The sequence below is a fragment of the Tinamus guttatus genome, unplaced genomic scaffold, assembly GCF_059628265.1.
Source record: "Tinamus guttatus ecotype Peru unplaced genomic scaffold, ASM5962826v1 Tinamus_guttatus_pri_ptg000674l, whole genome shotgun sequence".
Taxonomy (NCBI): Eukaryota; Metazoa; Chordata; class Aves; order Tinamiformes; family Tinamidae; genus Tinamus; species Tinamus guttatus.
In genome coordinates, this window is record NW_028289208.1 from 34,889 (window position 1) to 57,231 (window position 22,343).

General features: G+C 42.2%; 1 protein-coding gene across 1 annotated transcript in view; it reads left to right on the forward strand.

Moving 5' to 3' along the window:
• WTIP (WT1 interacting protein) overlaps positions 1-22,343 on the forward strand; it is a 72,346-nt gene that overhangs the window by 27,409 nt on the left and 22,594 nt on the right. The window contains exon 2 of the mRNA XM_010213510.2: positions 1,817-1,918. Within this exon, the coding sequence (XP_010211812.2) occupies positions 1,817-1,918 (102 nt within the window). The remainder of the gene's footprint in view (positions 1-1,816; positions 1,919-22,343) is intronic.

Sequence of the window (22,343 nt, forward strand, 5' to 3'; positions counted from 1 at the left end):
TGCAGTGTGCAGTCTGGGCCCTGACTGTAATCAGTGCTTTTTCTAGGCGGGTATGAGCTCACACTATACTCGCACCACAGCTGCATATATGTTTTCCAAAATACACTTTTGAAATTATATATATGCCTTTTTAGAATACTAATCATCTCTGTGGTCATTCATTCCTGGAATTAATGCCCAGTCTTTTAGAGAAAATAAGTTAACAAACTGACAGCTGCTCATAGTGAGTCACTTGCTGGAGAGCCCTGTGCAAGTATAACATCCACCGTAAATCCTTCTTTTGCTTCTGATAGTCCAGTGAAGTGATGGCTGAAGAAATCGGGCAATAACTTCATCTGTCAAAGTGGTTCTTGGCTATATATTAGATTTATTTGGGAGACTTCATAGAGGAAAAAATGTCAGAAAATCCTGGGCTGTGGATTTCCACTATCATTTGAGTGAACTGAAGCAGGAATGGGAAAATGTAGCTCACTAAATGTAACCTCACAGTCAGACTATCAATAGTCATCAGTCCTGCATATCCAGATGGCAAGACAAGATGGGCCAAAAGGGTACCGATAGCTGGGGAACTCTTCTAGCTCCATTACCAAAATAAATTGAAATATCAAGGCTTTGGGCTAGAGTAACAGACTGCTCATTCCAAAAGCAAATGCCATGTTCTCTGCTGTGTGGGCAACCTATCTGCTCACAGAGCCCCAAGGGACCATGGTTGCTTTGGCTCTCATAGCATGTAATGAGGCAGAAAGCAGATTTATAGGTTGTTCTTGCTGTCCTAACAGTGGCTCTGCTGGGAGCTGCTACTGCACTAGCTGGCTGGGCTGGCTGCATTTTCAGATCAGAATGTCCACAGTAATCAATAACTATCTTTCATCAGCAATTAACCATTAACTTATGGCAAATAGCAGGACTTTTTTTCATAACCTTTGGTTACAAATAAACAAACAGACATAACATTTCAGGAACCTTGGATAAGGTAACAAATATTCTCAAATTTCAATTTCTTAGGTCAGAACTTGCCTAGTGACCAACATTTGCCGAATACTTTGTTTGCAGTGAACTGTTGGATTTATCTGGTATCTAGCTAGTAATACAGCTTAACTTGGGACATTGATATTTGATGACAATAAAGTGAGAATAGCACATTTAAACTGATCAAACTACACAGCACATAGAAGTGACTGTGAATGCTGAAACGTTGTTTTCAGAAATGGGTTCTAGAATATGTCTTGAACATTTAGGAGCCAGAGAGATTTGTGGGTCTCATGTTGTCTATAGCTGTTTTCTCATTGAAAGCCCAAGCTAAATCTCAGCAGTACTACAGCATATTGCTTTTTGGACAGCTTTACCAATGCCCTTACAATTACCTGTCAGAAACAAATGGCATTTCTTTCTCTATGGTGTGGCATTTCATGATAATTCACATACTAGGAATGTGTAAAATCAAACAAAAGCAAACTGAGGCATGAAATATTTAGCTTGCTTTCTTCTGTTAATAAAGTTGCTGTAAGTTCATAACATGCTAATTTTCCTTAAAGCAGTTTGTATTTTCTCTGCATTTGTCAATATAAAACTTTCAGAGTACAATAGGGGAAGGTCGTTGATGATTTAAGCATGATTTTGTAGTTCTTGAGTTTCTGCCTTCTCAGTGTATTAGGAGTTTTGTTGGTATTAATAATTAGTGCTAAGTTGTTTGTAGTAACAGCATTCAAACAGCGCATAGGTAGCCAGCCTCATTACAGGTTTGAGGCTTAGTGGCCGAGAGCTGTTTTTAGGACTTGCAGAAGATTCTAATGTTCTGTCTCTTTCTTCTTCCTAGGTATCTGTATAAAATGTGGAAAAGGGGTGTATGGAGCGAGCCAGGCTTGCCAAGCAATGGGCAACCTCTACCATACCAACTGCTTCACGTGCTGCTCTTGTGGTAAGTCAGATCTACCATAGCCTTGTTAAGCGGCTTCCTTCTGTAACATCTATATGCCTTTAGCATTTAGTGTGCAAAGTGAGACCTCATCTTGCTGGCTTCCTAAGGCAGAATTCCCACGCAAGGCTCCAGCCTCAATGGAGCCAAATGTTACTTTTTACTTGCCATCTGTAAGTGTTCAATGGTGTTTTCTTAAGCAAGAGCCTAGAAAAGTAGTATTTGGTTGTTTTAAGGGCTGTGTTGTCAAAATGGCTTCAAACTGGCCTTTATAAGCACTGCATATTTTAAATCAGCTAATGTTTGTGGAACTGTAATGTGCATTTATCATTTTTACAGAAAAACTATAAAACTTGTGCAGTCAGAAGCATTTCCTATGCACAAATGCAAGTCCAGTCCAGCATGTATGTTTGATATTTCTGTGTACACATAGCGCTCAAAAATTGTTTGTTTATGTTTGGATGTGATGAGAGCAAGTAGAATCTGCAAGTCAAAACACCTTAAAGGATTACAATATCTTGTTTTTGTAGAGGAGAACTTTGTAGGTAAATCACTGGCATTTCCTTGCTGCTCCCAGGATCTGCTTCAATTTCTATTTTAAATCTGAATGTATGTAAAAGTGATGTATTCCCTATGTGATTTGGGGGAAATCATGGCTTTGCCAGGGAAAACAGGGCTTGGAAAATTCAGGGCAGCACTTTAAGAAATGTTTGCAGTAAGTTAGACATTGTGAACTGAAGTTGGAAACCAATGACCTGCCTGTAAATTCTGAGGGTTCACAAATTTCCACCAAATTCAAGGCATCTATCAGAGCTTATTTTCAGAAGTCATATAACTTTTATTGCTATACATGTAGATATAGGTTCCTAATATACAAAAATACTGGCCAAGATGTTGAAAATCTTGCTGTGATATATACACACAGTAAAAGGTTTACTCTCAGCAGAATGTGCTGAGGCTAGATTGTTTATAAAAGGGATTAAATAAAGTTTAGAAAAAGAGTAAAAGATTATTGATGAAGAACAAGGTAACTTTCTAATGAAAAGACATTGTAAAATTCACCTGTGAAAGATGTGTATTTTTTTTCTCCTGTGCTTTGTACACATAGATAAATGTTTGGTGAAAGAAATCTACAACCTGAATATAGAATTATAAATCACTCTGAACCATTATCAGGCTCTAGAATAAACTTGTCTCAAATCTTATGGGGTCATTATCATGACTCTGCTCGAGTCTGTTGGTGAATGCGCAGCTATTTTCTTGGCTCCCAGAACAAATGAACTGCTCCAGCATCCTGCTTAGCAGAGAATTACAGATTATGTTATCGGATAGAATCTATCCACTCGTTGCCAACATTAACCCAGCCTAATTGCATGGGTGAATTACAGCTTCCTCTGTGGGGATTTCTTTTTTTTCTAAGTAGTCAGGATGCAAGTTTGTTACCACAAGGATCTGTATACAGGTCATTCTGCTCCTCAGAAGAATGTATAAAGGCCAAGGAATGTATTTTTTTCAGCAAAATACAATTCCAACTTAGTTATTCACAAGCACAACAAGCTTTTCTGACTGTCCTGGTGACATATGTGTGTGCAGTGTACATTTAGCAGAAGGTTACTTCAGGCATGTGCTTTCAAAATGTGTTTTTGCCCCATCTCATGGTGCTTGTGGAATTCCATTGCATTGCTCTCAGGCTGGAGAGCCCAGCTATCTTCTGTTAGCAGGTTTTGCAAGCAAAATGCCCTTGGACTTCCTTCTGTCTGCAACCTCTGATACAATCCCTTTAAAAGTAAGCCAGTTCTGTGTAGCCCAGGAATGTCTGCAATCTTTCTGTGTTAGGCACTGAAAAGGTGAATTGCAGAACATCTTGTGCAAGTAACTGAACACAAACTTCTCACAGCGCTTTGGTTTATGAATAGGCAGTTAATTTTATCTTCAATGTGACATTGGTTAGAAGTATGTCAGAATGTTGCGCTTTAGTTTTGGCTCAAAACAATGAGGAAAAACTGGAGAGAGTCTAAAATGAGTTATGTAGTTGACTAAAAGCTGGAAAAAAGCTTATCATAAGCCCAGTGTGTTTTGGGTATCAGAAGGAAAGGGGAGGAGAGAGGGAGCTTCACTAGAGCTCGAACACTTACTAGGAAGCGGTGTTAGAAAGTGGTGTTTTGTGTGCTGGAGACAAACAAGAAATCTGTTCTAGAGGCTGAAACTACACAACTCAGATGGGGGAATCAAAGTCAGTTTGTACACAATGAGGGCAAATAACTGCTGGAACAAGTAGCAAGAGAAGTGGTGGATTCTCCATTCCTCATTGTTTTAAAATTACAATCAAAGATCTCTCTGGATGATGTCTTAATCTGAGCCAAACTAGTTCTAGTACACAGGTAACCAGGTGAACCTGTTAATGCCTGGATTAGGCAACAGGTCACATTGCAGGAAGCAGTACTCCTCTGGACATGACACTCTGAATCTTGGACAGGAGAGCAGAGAAGTGCATTGCAGTTCTTAAGCACTGGCTGCATCTACTTAGAAATCTAAAATCAAGTAAGAAGAAAAGTTTATCCTTCTTTTTTTCCACCGCTTCTCTTTGAATAACAAGAATGATCCAAGTTCCTCTCTAGCAGATACCAGTCCCCATTTCAGTAAAACAGATGTAGGAAGTAAATGACAGTAATTAAAGAAGAAAAACTCGATACCTGGAGACATTTGTTTTAGATAAGTGCCCAATATTTAGCTAGCTACAATTGTATCTATAAATCAAACACTTGGGAAATACTGTGGTTTGGAGATCAGTGACTGAAATGCAATGATGAATAATAGTCCCCAAGGGCAGCATTTCAGCACTTGGTAGCATTTTCAACTCGTCAAAGTACAACTATGCAGAAAAAGGTGAAGAGACCCTCAGGAAAACATCCCCCTCAAGTAAGAATCCTCTCTTAGGCACCTGAAGCTTCACTTCTGTGTCAGTGCTCAGTACAATCTTATTGGGTGCTGTGGTTGAAAAAGTGTCTGCCTGGCGAAATGACATCTTGGGCCTTTCAGTGAACATACCAGCCCTTTCACCACTGCTGTCCTTTTTGACCCTTGTCAAAGCATATCAGAAGATTGCTTTGTGTTTTTCATAATTAGGAGCAAAATCTAAAATACACATATAAAGAGAGCCTCTGTGAGGACTCCAGCCTTGCTAGTATCAAAGTGTGAGGACTTAAGGACAGATTCTTGGAGCTTTTCACAGTATTAACAGTACTCAGTTATTTGAAAACATAACTACAAGAAGATAAGGAAATATTTCAGAGATACAGTAAATAAATAGGAAAGAAATGATGACTTCTGTCTCCTTTGGGCATCTTGGTCAAATAGTAAATCTGTTCATTGTCTTCCTAATTTCTAAGAGTTTGGGGGTAAACCTGGATACTGTATTGGTTCAGAATTGTATCGGATCTTCTCAGAACAAGAAATCTCACGGGTGAGATGGGATGAGAAGGATAGAAGGGAAATGTAAGTGACTTAGCACACAGAGATGTTTTGTATTAAAATATAATTTCTGTCTCTTTAATGACCTCAACGGTGTGAATATTTGAGCCTTGCTCACCAAGCCCTTGGGAACTGCTAATATTCTGCATCTCAGAACTTTACCTTTCAAGTAATTTTTGTTGTTTCGTGATGTAAACCCCAGTGTTTTATGTAAAAAGCCACAGTACTGAGGCCTTTTTTCATAGGTCAGATAACTCACTTCAGGTAATGCAAAAGCTAAAGCTCTGTGATTTCTCTGGAATCAAATGATTCCACATAGATCTTGAGGTATAATCTCTCAGAGGAAAAAAAAATGAAGCTTTTTAGGACTTTTTTTTTTTCAAAAAAAAAATGACAGTTCAAATCTTCACTCTAAAATCAGTGAAACCTCTGTTAGACCTTGATACAGCAAAACACTTAGACTTAAGTGCGTTAAATTACTCATATGTAAACGTGCTTTCCTGAATGAGGGTTTTAAATAACGGAATGATTAATTTAGCCAACAACATCCACTGTCCCTTCTGCTAAATGTAAAATTTTAGTTTTGGCAAGAGTTCAACTAGAGAATTTGCTTACAGAAGACAAGAACAGAAAAATGTCTACCCGAAAAGCTCATCTAATCCCTCTTGGTAGTATTTCAGAGAATGCAGGATTTCTGGAGGGATAATTGCAGTAATGCCCAATTCACTTGGGCACTCCAAGTGCAGGTGATGGGCAGCAGGAACTAATGGAATCTCTTTGATACTTGTTACAGAAAGTAATTTACTAAGTGCTTCCACGTTTCAGAGGTAGCACAGTGCTCAAATCATAATGCCATCCACAATATGTTTTCAGGATGAAAATCTGACATCAGTCACAGTCAGTATGAACTGCAATAAGATAAATCTTTACAATTGAAGAATAGCAATTTTTGCATTTATGTTACTTTTAGGATGGTAGTAGATGTGCAGAAAACGAACTTTCTAGAACAAGGTGTTTCACATGTCTGTGCTCTCAAACTGAGATGTGTTTTGCCATGAAACCCGGGACACATTCCGCCCTTTTACATGAAGGCCAGCGATGGAGCATTCCATTTTCCTTTAATCTGCGCTTTAGCCACTGGCTTTAGGCACAGGAAATCACTGCAGGATCAATCAGAAGCCTACAGCAAACTGTATAACCCCAAAGGTATGCAGCTCATTTCTTACCTCATAGCTATTGATCACACTGAATCCTCATGGATTTTCGCAACGCAGTTTCATTTAAGGGACAGCTCGCCAAGGTGTCACAGTTCAGTTGATTCCTGGCAGTGCTGTTGCTGCCTCAGCAGAAGTGGCAAACGGGACTGCAGGTTTAGCTGCAGCCTCCCTTTATGTTTGCATAGGATCTAGCAGGCAACAGCTCTCCTGACTGAAGCCATGGGGTACTGCTGTGCATAAATGTCTATTAATAAGAAATATGGTCATGTCTGTATGGAAAAGTTTCTTGTGTCACTTTTGCATATGTGCTCCCTGGGTTGAACCGTTGTTTGCTCTTGGTGGTAGTACGGCACATAATGTCTTCAGGAAGCTGTGTCCCCTTAGAGTATATTTATCAGCTGTTGGTGAGTTTTTAAAATACCGAAATTCCCAGTGGAAAGTTCGTTTTTAATTCATATTTGTTCCGTCCCCACAGTATATTTATAGGACTAGTATGAGTCACACTGCATCCAAATTGCACATTGCCAGTACTTGCCTCTCAGCCTTTAAGTAAATTCCATGGGAATGTGACATTTATGTAGAATAAAACAAAATTTAGTGTAAAATTTGTGAGTTCTTTATTGTGTCCACATATAGTATTAGCATTGGTTGGCGATCATAGTGATACATGTATTTGTTAACTTTTGACTCTTCAGTGCCTGGTTCCCGAGTTTTAGGTGATTCAGTTGCAGCTTCAGCCTCCGACTGTTCATCTGATGACCAGTGTTTTATGCAAACTATTCTGAGCACCATGGAGATGCAGTGAGAACATTTAAGGGCAAGGAACTAAAGAGCATTGCTTTCGGGGGCACGTTGAAGCGAAAGTCTATTGGGTAGCTGATGTCCTTGTGCACTTTCCCCTGTAGTTTTCCAACTATATGCCGTCAGTCCAGAGCAGCCTGGAATTTGGGGATTTTTGCTCCAAAATCCTGCCAGAGCCATTGGTTAAAACCTGGTGCTTAGGGCAGGCGGGTGGATGATTCAGTGTTGTGCGTGGGGGAAAGTTTCTTCCTGATCCCCATGGCCTGAGGCCCCATGCAGCGCTCAGGGCCCTGAGCCTCCCTAACGAACGTTGCTGTTCATCTCCGCTCCACCCCGCGCGCAGGCCGCGTCCCGGCCTCAGTGTCTGGTGCTTTCCAGGCTGTAACTGGAGCTGGCAGTAAATCCCGACGCGCTCTGAGGCAGTTATTTGGAGGTATTATTCATTGGAGAAGGCACGTGCTTTGAAGATGGACAAGTTCAGTTAGGAAGAGGGCGATAGGATTTACAAAGCAATAATCTTTCGAGGGTGGATATACTAAATGGCTGCAGTTGATGCAGGCTTGTAATTGAGATAACTTGCAGCATTGCTACGGGAGTGATGAATTTTGTCCGTGTTATTCAGCTTCTTGGAGCTAAGTTACAGCTCGTGCTTATCTCCCTGCTTTCAGTTTTAACATCTCTCAAGATATATGGCTATAAGCAGTTTCAGGTATTTTTGTAACTGAAATCCTAGATTTACCTGTTAATGCAAAACTTGCTTGCTTGAAAAAGAGGCATTAATATTGTAAAGGTGACAACTGCTTTCAGATGATTTTGGTTCACTTTGCACAAGGTTTTGAACCCATGAATAAGTGTCAGCAAAGGAATATAATCTTGTTTCCTGGTAATTAAAAGTCAAACTTGGATATCAGGTCTACTAAAGTCCCAAGTACCCTAGTGTACCTATTGGTGTACAAATGTTTCCTTCATCTTAATCCACTGTTAATTTGATAATGTTTCAGGTTCGGGAAAAATGAAAAGGATGGGAAAAGAGGAATGAGAAATGTTTGAGGGGACTGACACAAATGTTCCCCCAAATCTCCTTCATTTAGAATTTATTTAGCTTAAAAAATAGGATACATTTGTAAGTCTACTCTCTGATTGTATTGCTTTTTCTGTGATAGTTAAGTCTTAGTCCGGCCATACTTGACTTTAGATAAATAGGACAGTCCATTGGTTGTGTCTGTTTTTGAGGATGATACTGCTAGACCTTGTCATGCAAGGTTTTCAATTCTGTGATTACTTTAAATTGTGTTCAGAAATAGGACAGGGCCTGTTTTTTAAGGGTGACTCATCTTCCTAAGCCCTGACTTCTGAAGTCAGGGCCCAGGACTAGACCAGTCATGCATCTGAAGTGGTCAAAAAAAATCATGTGCTTAAAGTTGTTTGGTTAGGGATGTTAATACTTGGTATTTCTCGTTTTTGAGTTCTTAGCAACTAGCATGCACAGCTCTGAAGAGTGACCCCCAGGGAGAGGTGTATGTGCTAGGTAACCAGCCAACAGAGAAGTGGAAAACATTTCCATTCTCCATTTTTGGTTATCAGAAGGTATATGATGAAGAGCTGGCTGGTGGTTTCACTTTGTCTGTTTTGCTGAAAGGTATTAATTGTGTTCTGCTATTAATTATTTCAGCATTAAATGCCTGGCTTTTGATGGTTATTTTAATTGGTGGGGGTTGCTTGGCAACTAATGATGGAAACTTTTCTCTTGGTCGACTGACCCATAGATGTATTTCTCCCACAATATTTCCGTATTCATAATGTGGAACTGACAGTGGCTGTGATCCTTTCAGGGGTTGGAAAACATATAAAGTACAAAAATATACTCCACTTAACGGGGTTTTGGGTTCTTTATTTTAATATTATTATTGTTATTATTTCTAAGAACTCTGGTCATACCAGAACCTAATCATTTCCTTGCATAATTTTGTGTGTTTGGAATGCCATCTATGCTTTAGTGTAATAAGCTCTGCTAAAATCTCACCATTTCCTTCTCAGTATTTATTACCTGCAGGTCTTGATTATTTTTAAACCCACATGTCTCATAGTTTTTCTTTCTTTCCCTTCTGTTCTCTTGTACTCTTTCTTCCCTCCCTCTCCTCATTTAAATGTTTTCTTGGAACACATCTCAGTTTCTCCAAGAGAAAAGATTGCCTTGTGCTGCAGTTAAGTTCATGTCCCCAAGGGGAAGAAATCCAGATAATCCAGAGCAGAACGCAGACAAGTCACTTGACATTATCAGCAGATGTTTGTTTCCTATTTCCAGATTCTGCAATTTCAAGTTTTACCTAAAAACAAAGGGAAAAGTGGGCAGGGAAGAAGTAAAAAGTTTTTTGCGTAAAAAGTTTTTTGTTGTTGTTTTCTGTTTCTGTTTCCAGTCATTTCGAATGATCTAAGTTGGTGCTATATGTTGTCCCTATGTATTTTTCAAACGGCTAGTGAAAGCTTGAGTGATGTCCTTGGCTCATCTGAGAATCAGTCCTTAGAAGCTCCCTGAAACCATCCTTAATTTAATATACATCATTGTTCCCTCAACAATAAATCAACACTGTCTCCACATATACCCGTTAATCAATGCTGTCCTTCACTACTTCAACACTCAGTAAATCAGTTCTTCCTTCCATAACCAATTAACCACTTCTCTCCTGATGCCTATCCTAGCAAATTAGGTCCTTGCATACACATCTATGTACGCAAACATTTCCAAGCTAATGTGTTTGGCCTCCCCTCTAAATTTATTTCTGTTGAATATTTCTTTATCATCTGAGTCTCTGGCTTTCTTCTGTTTCCTCTTTTCCTTTGGATATATGGACATCACCTCACCATTATTGCTCTGGAATGCCCAAAAGTGATTTTATTTTTCTTATTTTCCTACTATGTTGGAGAGATTAGACTTTAGTTTCTCAGATGCGACTTCTGTGGAGACCAGTTTTCCATCTCCATTGATTTGTTCTTCGTCTTTCTGTCTGCCTGTGCTTCCTCTGGCTTTGCCACTGCGTGGACAATTTTTTGTTCTTCATTTCAATTGAAAGCTAGAAGCTTCTTCAATAAAGACTGTAAATTAATTGTGTCGTTTTCTCTAGAACACAACTAGTTTGTCCCCTTGACCTTGACACTGAACCTACAATGGTAATGGAAGCTTTTTGGTGTTCTGGCTTTGAGGCTTCTTTCTGGCAGAGTATTAGAAAGCTTAATAGAAATTTGTAGCTGGAAGAATTAATAGGTTGGTGATTAAGAAGGGGTAAGCCAGCCCAGTGACTCAGGAGGCCATAGCTGTATTTCAAACTCTGCTACAGACTTCCTGTGTAATCTTGGACAAAGCTCTCGATATCTGCCTTTGTCCATGCCAGAATAATTCTCACCTTCCTCACCTGGTTGTTGCTTTGCAAATTTCATTAGTATTTTGAAAGGAGCTTTGAGATCCTAGGATGGAAGTGCTAGAGAAGAGTATTAATTAATTATTGTTATATAATAAATAGATGCATTAGCTGAGGGGGATATTTGTAGTATTTGCCAGCCAAGCCACACAGCTGCTGCAGCACGCTACTGAAAATAACTGCTTGCTCCAATAATGTATATATACAGTTTATGAAGGACCATTTTGAGGATTATATGTCGTTAAGTACACAGTAATGTAATGTAAGACTGTAAAAGACTATTTTCCCAGCACTACTTCCCAGAGCTCTTAGTGCCTGGGCCACATGAATAACGTTCCCATTCCTCTGTCCAAGCTGAACGTTGTGTTTTTAATTTATTTTAAGTATCCAAGGAATGCTGTCTCCAGTATTCAGAGGACTCCAAATCGGATGTGAGACACAAATGCACCAGAGAAGCTTATCAGAGAAACGGGCTTGGCGCGAGGCCTACATAAACAACCATAAATTTTTTCTCATTTAAATGACGGGACTCTGGAGGATTGGCCAGTTATAGCTGCAGTGGGCTGTCCTTGGGCACCAGTGGAAGTGCTTCAGCTGACCCCTGGTATTTGACATGAGCTGAATGTTCTGCTGGCTTGTAAACTTACCGTTATAAAACGACCAACTTGGTTCTGGTAAACTGACTTCTGGAGGTCATGCTCCAGAGTTATTTACCAGCAAGAGATACTGTTGCTCATCTTTTGACTTCATGGAGAATTTTCACTTGGTTATAACCCAGTTAGGGAAGAATCTTTTGCTCCCACCATTTTTCTGTCTCTCTCCCTCAAAACATAGCACAGAAGAAACACAGTAAATCTGATCTTAGCCAGAAGGTCATGTGTCCCCCCACTATAAATCCATAAATATCTCATTTCCTGAAAATCCTACCTTTGACCAGAACTTCTACTGGGACTCAGATTTATCAGCACTAGTGGCCAAACCCAGTGTCAGTTAATTTCAAGCTGTTCTTGGCTTTGTGGGGAGCAATGTCAGGTCTTAGCTCAGCATCAGGAGCCTGATCTGATCATGGTGCCATTAATGGCTTTATGGTATTGCTGGCTCTACGTGAGCCTGTTCCCTGTGCTTGTATGAGAAGTAAGTAATTTTGCAATATAATTGTCTAATTTTGATTACACCAGAAGATTTATTTTGTGGTTTTACTGAGTAGCTCCTAGTACTTTACTTCAGGGAAGCCTCTGTGTAAGTGCCTTGTGTTGAACTGACACAAAATAAGAAGTCCTGCTTGCAAACTCAGTCCCGATTAGGTGCATTAAATGCCTACTAGAAAGAAACCTGAAGCAAAACTCCGTCACGGCCTCCTTCATGGCCAGCTTCTGCTCTGTGTTTGGTACCCTGCATTTATCAGATTGTTGGCTCCATCTGACAGTTAGCAGGGAATATATGATGCCATGTGGCCAGTGTGCATTGTCTCTTGGTGGCCATGTGAGACATGCTGTAGGATCCGTGCGGGTCTCGAAGCTGCCCTCCTTGCGTGCCTGTTCTCAGCAGCACAAGCGCACAAGGACTGGCTTCTCAGTGAACAGTGCTGAGCATTTGCCTGGTAGTTGGCCTCTTCTTCCTCTGGTGCAGGTGTTTAGTGCTCAAGGAGCAGGTCCAGTTCTTGAAGTCCTGGAAGTGAACTATCTCCCAACACCATTTTTGGTGGTCGTCAGGTCTGGGATGCTTTCCAGCCATATCATTCATGTTTCTTTTGCAATTAAACAGCTGTCTGTCCTGCACACTAAAATGCCAAAGAGCATTCCGGTTTCTTTGTGCCTCAGCTGGTCACACAAAGCACAATGATAAGTGAAGTTCTAGGTCAATATTCAGGTTGCCTGCAAGTTTAATTTGTGTGTGACATGACTAGGGAGACTTTGAAGCCTACGGGAGGCAGTAAAGTTTGCTTAAATGTGCCAAGTGGTCTTCTGCTGTGTGGTTTTACAAGCTTTCTTGTTCCCCTGTGCTGCCCAGGAAAATTGATTTTGGGAGAGCAAGATGTTAGGGGGAGGTTGTTGACAGAGTCATGCCCTCCAGGATGGGGCTCAAACCCTGTGGTAGACTGTTCATACGGTCACTGGGGTCTTGTGAAATCATTCCCCGCGTCCTCTGAGAGATCTGCTCTGCATTGTGGTGTGAGCAGAAGACTCAGGACAGCAAGTTTTAAGTTCCATAAGTATTTTCCTTTCCCACTGTCTGTATATCACATGAAGTAAAGATGGTACAGAGGCTCCAGAACTGGACATCCTAGGAAAGGTTTCCTCTCCAGCTGATTTACGCTCTATCCCACTCGGTTCTGCCTTCAGAAGCTCTTTTCCTCTGTATGCAAGAAAATCCTCTCCTCTTCAAGGCCTCATGTAACCCCAACCTCACCTACAAATGTGGTGTAACTGCCCCATCCTCTGTGACTCGCCTGGCAGATCCCCAGCCCTGTCCTGCCCTCCTGTCCCTGCTCCCTTGGCCTCGCTCCATGCCCGAAGCCAGGCAGTCTGCCTGTGCCTGGGAACAGGCTCTGGGCTGCAGAGTCACCTTGTTCTCCTCCTCCTCCTGATGCTTGCAGGGACTCGACCTTCTGTTTGTCTGCATGGGCCATGCTCCTGCTGCTGCTCTCCCTTCTCCACTTGTCTTTTCTTACCTAATACTGTCAGGATTTGACTCCTGTTTGCTACAATCCATGCGAGCATGTTTGGAATAATTAAAGTGAATAATGAGCTAGGCAACAAATAGGCAAAGAAGCAGATGGGAGAAACTTCTAAAATATCTGCTGTGCAAAGAAATAAGATGATTGTGATTCAAAAGCACTGTATGCGCATGCAGGATGAAGTCAATAGCAGGAAACGTGCCAGATAGTTTAATCGTACCTGCACAGAGTAGAAGGTGCCTGATTTAGTATGTATGTAAAAACAGGAATGGATTTTTCAGTGCCTTGCAATAATTTTTCATTACTGATAGCTATGTCCAAATGGTCATCTATCGATGTATTTTAAAGCACAAGTATTGCATGTTCCTAGTATTAAATTTGATGTGGTCTTATGACTTCAGCCACTTAATTCCGCTGGCTGCCTAGGTATCCTTTGCTGTCACACTTCCAAGTGAGTTCCCTGCAAAATTCTCCCTGGAAATGATTCAGATAATTTATTTGAGAAAGTGCATGGATTACTGACCTTAGGAAGCATAACTGTGTAAATTCAAACCTATGGAAACAATTTGCTGGATCAGTGTTAATAGCCCAGCAGTTTTCTAGAAGAAGAGAACAGAAACTTAAGGAGCACACAACCAGCAAGATCTTGTTTTGTGTTTCAATGAATTACATAACAAATAAGAATTTATACGCTTGAGGAGATGAGTGTAAACTCAAAAGAAGGCACATAGGTGACAGCCAGAGATCATGTTCTCCAAGTCTTGTCTTTCAGCAAGGAAAAGATAATGCTATTACCTTTTGGTAAAATATAAAGTAATTTTTATTACCCTTGTTAAATTCTAGGATCAAATCAGTCCTGGCTTTACAACTCCTCTTTCACAGGCTGTGCTGCACGGGGTGAACTCAAGCAGAGCGGGCAGTGGCTAACGTTTCAGGAACTGCAGCGTGCAGATAATAGAGGTGGAAATTTCATGTTAAATACAGAGGGGGCTCAGCACCGGTGCTGCGCGCTCCCAGCACATTAAAACCTTGGGCGGGTTTCAGCTCTATATGTACAGAGGTGAGAGTATAATGCACTAATGCACTTGATGTTTGTGCTGTATGCCTCATTTTTCAAGTTTGTTTCTTTTCCATCTAGCCCAAAGTGTTGGTCTTGTGAACAGGATATAAGAAAAGGGAAAAGTATGGAAGTCAAAATGAGGAGTAACCAACTTCGATGCAAGCATGGCTGAAGGCAGAGATTTTTGCTGTCTTAGTCACCACTGGCTGTAGTGGCAAGCTCATGTCTCATGGCGGGTAGGGAAGAGAGGAAGGAAGTGGATTTAGTGGAAAATTGATCGCATCTACTTGGGTTCTTTCCAGCTGAATCCTGAGTTAAGTACATTCATCCTGAACTAATCGTTGGAGAGAATTGGCCAAAATCTCACATACTTCTTAAAAGGAAAGCTAAGCATTAAAGGAACAATATCCTTATTGTACCCAAGTGCCAAGAGGAGTGAACGTGCTATCAGGAGTCCTACCTTTTCAGCTCTTTGTTTTGGAAGTTGCTGGTGCCTTTAGTTCTACTATGACCTTGTCCAGAAAGGTGCAGGAAGCTGATAGGTTGGTCTACCAGTATATCAAGGATTTAAGTGGCTGAGCAAGCCCGAATTTATTTCTGTTTTTCAGTAAAATTGTATTTTTCAGTTGTATTTTACCTAAAGCAAAACACATGCAAATATCACCCAAAACATATCAGAGATCATAGGTCAGGCTTTGCTCACAATTATTTTACGTCATTTATGAATGAAGCTGTTTACATTGATGCTAGGTAGCTCTTTTCCTTGAAAATAGCATATTTTGCATGTGTGTAGGCAAATACAGAAGCTTCTCTGAGATTTCAATAAACTCAGGGGTGTGAATGGGCACACTTTAAAAAAGCAATCCGAAATTAGCCACATTCTTCTGACTGGCAGTTCTGGAGTTTGTAGGTAGAACCCCTGTCCACATGGTGCTTCTCTTACTGCATAAGGAAAAAGTTTAAGTTACCAACTCTAGGCACTGTGAATCTCAACAGTCATTGTGTTTTTGCTGCTCAGATTTATTTTGAGAGAATGAGAGTTGAGCATTGTGAGCTTGATCTCACAAACAGATAGGTGCCACTGATGATGGCTGCTGAACGCTTTCTGGATGTAACTCAAATCAAGCTTTGCTGCTGTGCTGAGGTTCATCACCAGCAGCCTTTGAAGCTCTTCGCAGTGAGGTGCTGACGCATATGGTGCTACTGCAAGGAAGAAAGTAAGCTGTTCTTGTGCAAATCCGTTCTTGTTTTTTCTGAGGCAACTTAGAAGATAGTTTAGGGAAATTGCTCATCTCCCTTGAGGCTGTCTTGCATGTTTTCACAGGCCTGGGCTGTGTCCGCTCCTTTCGTTCAGCATACTTCTATACATAAAGCAGAGGAGAGAAAGTGATGTTGCAGCTCACCGTTCAGAGGTCTGTCGTGGTGGCACAGGCACATCTCTGGTGGTGTTCTTGGGAGCCCAGCTGAACCAGAATTTTCAGTTGAGACTGAGCTTGAGTGAGGAATGGATGATCACTTGAAAGAAAGAATTGGTAGCAGTGGTGGGGGATCTGCATTGCCGTCGGCTAAGAGCTGAACTTTAGTTTGTCAGGTAGAGGCTCTGGTGGATTCCTGCCGCACTCTGTGTGCTCAGGTAGCAGCAGGGATGGAATGTCTGTGTGTGTTTGTTTAGTTTTATGCAAAGATCCGTGTTTTTTTCTTTTGGACGTATTCCCACAGACATTATCTGCCATGTGGCTTATAGCAGTTCTGTCTTCACAAAAGCTGCTCATTGACTTCAGGTAGTGCAGAACTTGGTGACTTGCACATGTCTCCTGTAGGCACATCACGTGTGGACTTTGAGTCAGGGACTATCAGTTCTGTTCATACACGTGTCCAGCTCTGTCATACAACGAAGACCTGATCGGGGTTGCAAAGAACTATCAGAAAAACAAGCTAACAAAGAGCTGGGCCTGTTGTGAGCATCCTGTTCATCTCCAGGCATAGTTTGAGACCTTGGTGTTTCAGTCTTTGACTTACAAAGCTCTTGTCTTGCCTGGCTGTGATGGCTGTGGAGGCTGCCTCATTCTGCAGGAGGCAGCAGCTGAGATGAGTGGAGGTTTACATCAAACAAGGGAACACTTCGTGCAGCATGGAATTAAATTGCGGAACCCACTGCCATAGGGATGGTGTGGGGGTCAAAAGTATAAATGAGCTCTTAGAGGAATTAGACAAATTAGAGAAGGATTGGTCCAGCAAGGCTATTAAACATAATAGTTCTGATGAAAGCAGCAGTGCAGGATTCTTGAGAACACATCACCCTGTGCAAGCCTTTCTTCTAATGCTCTTTTCCATTAAGGTTTTACTCTTGGCCACAGTTGGAGATAGGACACAGAGCTATAGAGATGCTTTAAGTACCATTGTGGTTGTTTTTACTGAAGCTTAAATAAAAAAAAACACCATTCACATACACCTTAGCATGGTTTTGGGAGAAGCTTATGTCCTGTAGAGCTGGGAATACCTGGATTGGAATAGACTATAATTTCATGGTGGATATATCTGGTCATAGACTGGACTGGTGCTTGGACTCTGTGGCAGTGTGATAGGACAACTACTCTCTTAAGTGCAGGCTTACAGGCAGCAGCTGGAAAAGTCGAGTCCTTTGCTCTTGACAAGGATCTGTGCTGGGGCCACGTAAACTTCCCGCAGTGGAAGCTGCTTGGAGGAAAGAGCTACAGCCTCTTCCCTGCAGCCTGCTGAGGGCGAGGGGTGGGAAGGGCTCTCGTGGCTTTTACCCAGCGGTCCTGGTCCTTCATGCTTTTTGTATTTGCCCACAGAAGGAAATTCTAACTGAACTACTTCTGGAGCTTTATTCTGTGTTCTCCAGTATATACTGGAAAACTGTATATACTGTTATATCTGCTGCTGTTACATGTGGAAAGTATATACTGTTATTATATCTGCTTGCTAGCTTATAAAGAAGTATATTTTAAGATATATGTTAATATATATAGGCCTATAAATAGCTACTAGATCAGTGCAGGCTGTTGCGTTTCTGTTTTTTAAATGCATACTTGGCTTATGTTTTATGAACTCTTTTTCAACATCAGTTCTGTCAGAGCTCTGTGGAAATAATTTATGCCTTAACCCTTGAATTGATGGGTGGTATGAGATAGAATAAATACAGAAGTGAGAGAGAAAGGAAACATCTGCCCAGTTTTGCCTTTTGCAAATTATATGGAAGCTTGAAAGTGTCCACAAAGTTTATAATATGGTCTGCACAGGAAAGCTTTTCCTGTGTACTGAAGGTCAGAGATCTCCTCGTCTCCGCAGCGTTAAGTAACCTTTTGGTTAAATAACCTGACTGGAGAGTAGGAGAGAGAAAGGACGAGAGAATTCCACACTAGAGTAAACATGGCATGGAGATTATGGATACCCGGCCAAGAAAGGTGGGGGTTTCCAGCAAGGTAACAAAAGATTTTAGCTAGCTATCTACATAATCTGTCTGCAGAGCACCAGCTGAAAGCGCGCAGCGAGCTCGGGGCAGACACGCGCCCTCCCCGTCCCCCAGCCAGCCCCGCTCTGCAGAGCCGCGCGGCAGCTGGGCCGCGTCGCCTGCCTCGCTGCAAAGCGCAGGGCTGCCTGGCAGCAAAGGCCCCGTTTCTGGGCAGAAAGGGCTGTTCTCCAGTGTGATAGCTAGAACACAGTGCAGAATGCTAGAGAAGCTAATGAAGCTTTTCATTTTGCCACCATGGCAGCTTAAGGTAAACTACAGAGGAAAGTCTGAAGTTTACCTTGAGCTACAAACATGTCAGAATGACAAACTGCCTTGTTTTCACCTGGACTTTACTGCACGTCAGCTAGCACATAGCAAAGATGGACATTTTCTCTAGCGAAGATAATACCTTCGGGCGAGTCTGCCCTTCATATAAATTGTCATGAATTCAGTGATGCTGTGGTGATTTACAGCAGCTGCAAATTCAACTTAATGCAATATCTGCTGTGCAGTGGGAGGTACAGAGTACCCCTGTTCTGATGTGATAGCAGCTTGCACACTGTTTCACTGCTGGAAAGGCTGCTCGGAGCAGAGAGCAGCGCACAGGCTGATTAGCAGCCCATAAGTGGAATTGAATAATTGTATTAAACACGGGTGGACCTTTGTGAGTGCCGTAAGAAGAGCTTGGCAAACAATAATCAGAAAGAAAAATGTTTATCTACCATCTGCCTATCTAGGAAAGATCAACTTGAGGTAGAGATTGAGAAGGAAGTCCGATTTTGTAGCCACAATTAATTTTTCCTTTTTTTTTTTTTTTAATACATATACATTTTGGTATAAGAGCTTAAACTCTAGAGGAATTTTAAATTAAAATTTAAAAAATAATTAAATTAAAAATGTCACTCATTGTTATGCTTTCCATGCCTCAGTATATTTTAAAAGTAAATATCCTAATCTATTAAAGCTGTTAATTAATACAATAATATTTCTGCCTACTTGATAATAATATCTGATTAGAATTTGTTCACAGACTCTGAATACTTTTTCCTGAAAGAATCTATGTAAAGGGAGAAAACAATACACATCCTGTACTCCACCTTCATAGGCCTCTAGCATGCGATGCCACCTTTTGTTTGCAAGAGTTTAAATTTCAAATAAAATCCCAGCATTCTTTTGAAAAAAGGAAAGGGCCTCTCCCCTGCTTAGATTGTCAAATCCCAGACTAGGCCGGAATTGAATAGGCCAAGTCAGTGACCTCAGGCAGAAAGAATGTTGGTTATTTACGTAGGGCTTCTGCTATTTTAGCAGCAAACCTTTTCTTCTGAAAGGACAATGTATACTGTTTTGTGTTTATGGCCAAGTAAAAAGCTTGTACATTTGAGATTTGCATCGTAATAGCCTCGTAACTCAATATACAGCATCCTCAAAAATCTTTGCAAGACTGTGTTTTGTCTTAGCCAATGCAAGTCTTTTAAAGGCTTTTACAAATCCTTGAAAAAACCATGCTACAGATTCAGCTGCTTATACATTTGCTTTGTTGTTTGTGAGGGTTTTTTTTTAATTCAGAGTTTTGCCTTTTTTTGTGTTTTGAAAAACTAAAATTACACGTGGTTCTTTATTAGCTATCAGACCAGTGCTCAAAATATTTTGATACATCTCAAACCAAGCTGTGCCTGCAGCTTGAAACCAGAAAAATGTGCGAACGTGTGTGCGTAATTCACACACCGTGCACTTCTCCTGCAAGAATGAAGGATCTTTGCAGGCATTCTGGCCTGTTGGATGAGCCCACGATTCCAAATGGTTTTTAAAGTGTGCCTTTCTCAATAGATCGTAACCATGAGGAGCTATTGTGTGAGTAAAGCACACATTTAGGATCCAATCCTGCATTCCTTGAAGTCAATGGGAGTCTGAGCGTGAAAGGAATGCAGGATTGGGTCCTGGAGCAGGGGAGCAAAACTGTGTGCCAGATTGCTTTGAAAAGAAGAATACAGCACATCCACAGTAGCCACTTTTTAGTGTTTCAGATTTCAAACAGCTGAAGTCTGTGAAAAGTGGCTTCTGCCAACAGGCAGTATCATCTATTCAAAGGAATTTGGCATTGATATTTTTTCTATCTTAAACCCCTGAAAGCCCTAGAAATTCCACCCTCCTTTCACAAAGCTTCAGCAATGGTGCATTGTGAGGATGGGACGTGGAGCGGCCATGGGGGATGGAAATCCCCCCCACCAGCTATAGCGCATCCGCCCGGAGCGCCGCTTCCCGAGAAGCCGCTGCCCTGCACAAAGGGCTCCGGCCTCCGCTCCCTCTCTGGGGTCTGGGCTCCGGCTCCGGGAGAGGCTGCGCGCGGCCCGTTCAGCTCCCCTGGCGTGGGGGCTTCGGAGGAGCTGCGGGAAAGCCCTACGTCGCAGTCAGTCGCTCAGGGGCGAGCGCGGCCTCAGCGCTCCCCGTTTCCTCGCGGTGCGGTGGCAGGGCCCCCAAGCAGAAACGCAGCGCTAAGCTGGCTGCAGGGAGAGGGAACTGCAGGCCCGAAGCCGCATGCGAGCAAAGGAGAAATGACAATAAGTAAATGAGTAGTCCCGGCAGCTTTTGTTGTCTTCTGGCACTTCGCTAAGTGCTGGGCAGGCAAGTGCTCTCTGCACAGTGAGAGCAAATCCATCTCCTAGATGGAATCCAGCATCAGTTTAATCCTGAGATAACTGGACAGAGGAGGTAACAGCAATGAGTTCAGATTTTCAATGATTTCAATGATTTTCAATGATTTATTCCACATTTTCAAAACCTGGTATTTTCCTTGAAATATCAGCTCCTACAGTCATCTAATGACTTGAATTTTAGCTTCCCTATTTCAGAAATAGCATATATTCCAGCCCCAGGGTTTGCAGAGAACAGATCAAGTTCTGGATGTTTGTTTGCCTCTAGGTTTCTAAGTTATTTTTGTCCTTGCTTCTCAGCCATTAAAACATATACCTTTGTTTCTTAACCTGGCATTTTTGAATTGGGATGTCTGGCATTACTGGAAGGCAGAGAGGAGGCAGTTTGTGCAGAGGGGGGCACTTTGTGCTTTCAAGGAGCACACGGGTGCTCCTTGGCTGTCAGGCGGTGCCTTGCCCAGGCAGCAAGGCCACTGCAGCCACAGCGGGGACGCGAGGCCCTCGGCGCAGCGTAAGGTGCGACGGGGTGTCCACGTGGCCTGGGTTGTCCCAACTCTGCTCAGCCCAAGTCACGGCGTGTCTGCACCGTGCTTGTGCCAAACGCCAGGGCAGGCAATACCCAGGGATCTTCCTTCCCTAGTAGGGCGGCTGCAAAACGTTTGAGCCGATGTTGTACATTAATTCTGCATGCACGTTTACATGTCACTTTAGTCAGGACTCTTTGGGAGGCTGCCCACTTGGGATGCCGTCGTGAGGCCGGTAATGACGCTGTCGCATCAGTCATTGCAAAGATGGCATCTGAAGCTGTTAACAAGCAATTAGGTCCATGTTTGACATTGCTTAATAAAACAGATATGCAGAGTTCATCAGGCAGTCAGGCATGAAAAGGCAGAGGCTGCTGTGTGCAGAAAGCTGTGTGAGTCATGAACCAAAACTTCCAAAGGGCAGAAATTCTTTACTGAATGTCCCACTTAGCCTTAGATTTGTAAAAATCATAAAATAAAGCATGAAAAGGAGAAAAGGGGAAGAAATCTTAACCAAAAAAGCTAAGCTTTTTTTTCTGTCTGCACTTTAGGAGCAGCCGTTAGAAAGACTGCCAGGGTTATGTTGGTGCTATTCTTGAAGGAGAGGAGAGCCCTTGCAGTTTATGGGTGCACTTTCCAAAGTGCTGCCCTGGCATCCTCCGCTCCCCTTGACCCACCGCCGAGAGGGAGCGGAGCTGGGCAGCCCGGGCGCCCAAGGAGGTGCCAGGCGGGATTGCTGCACTCAGCAACTGCTGCGGGCTCCATCCCCAAGGGAAGGGAGGTGAGAGGGACCCTCCAGAGAAGCCCCCGCAGAGCTGAGTCTCTGCTGTGCGCTCAGACCTACCCGGCCTGTCTCCAAAGGACAGGAATGGCAGGTACTTGAGTGTGCTTCCCTGCTGATAACTTGGGCAGTTCCAGCCTTTAATTAGATCTGCTGGAACAAAGGAAGCTTCCCTATTCTCAGGAGTGATACCCACAGCTGAGCGCTTCTCTTGCATTTCGTACAGGGATCTTTTAATTACTTTTTCTGAGTAAAATGCTGGCCTGCTGCATACACAGCTGCAGCATTTGAAATAAAAGGATATTATTAGTCATCTTTTGCTTTGTTCCTAAATGCTGAGACGTTCGTGCATGAA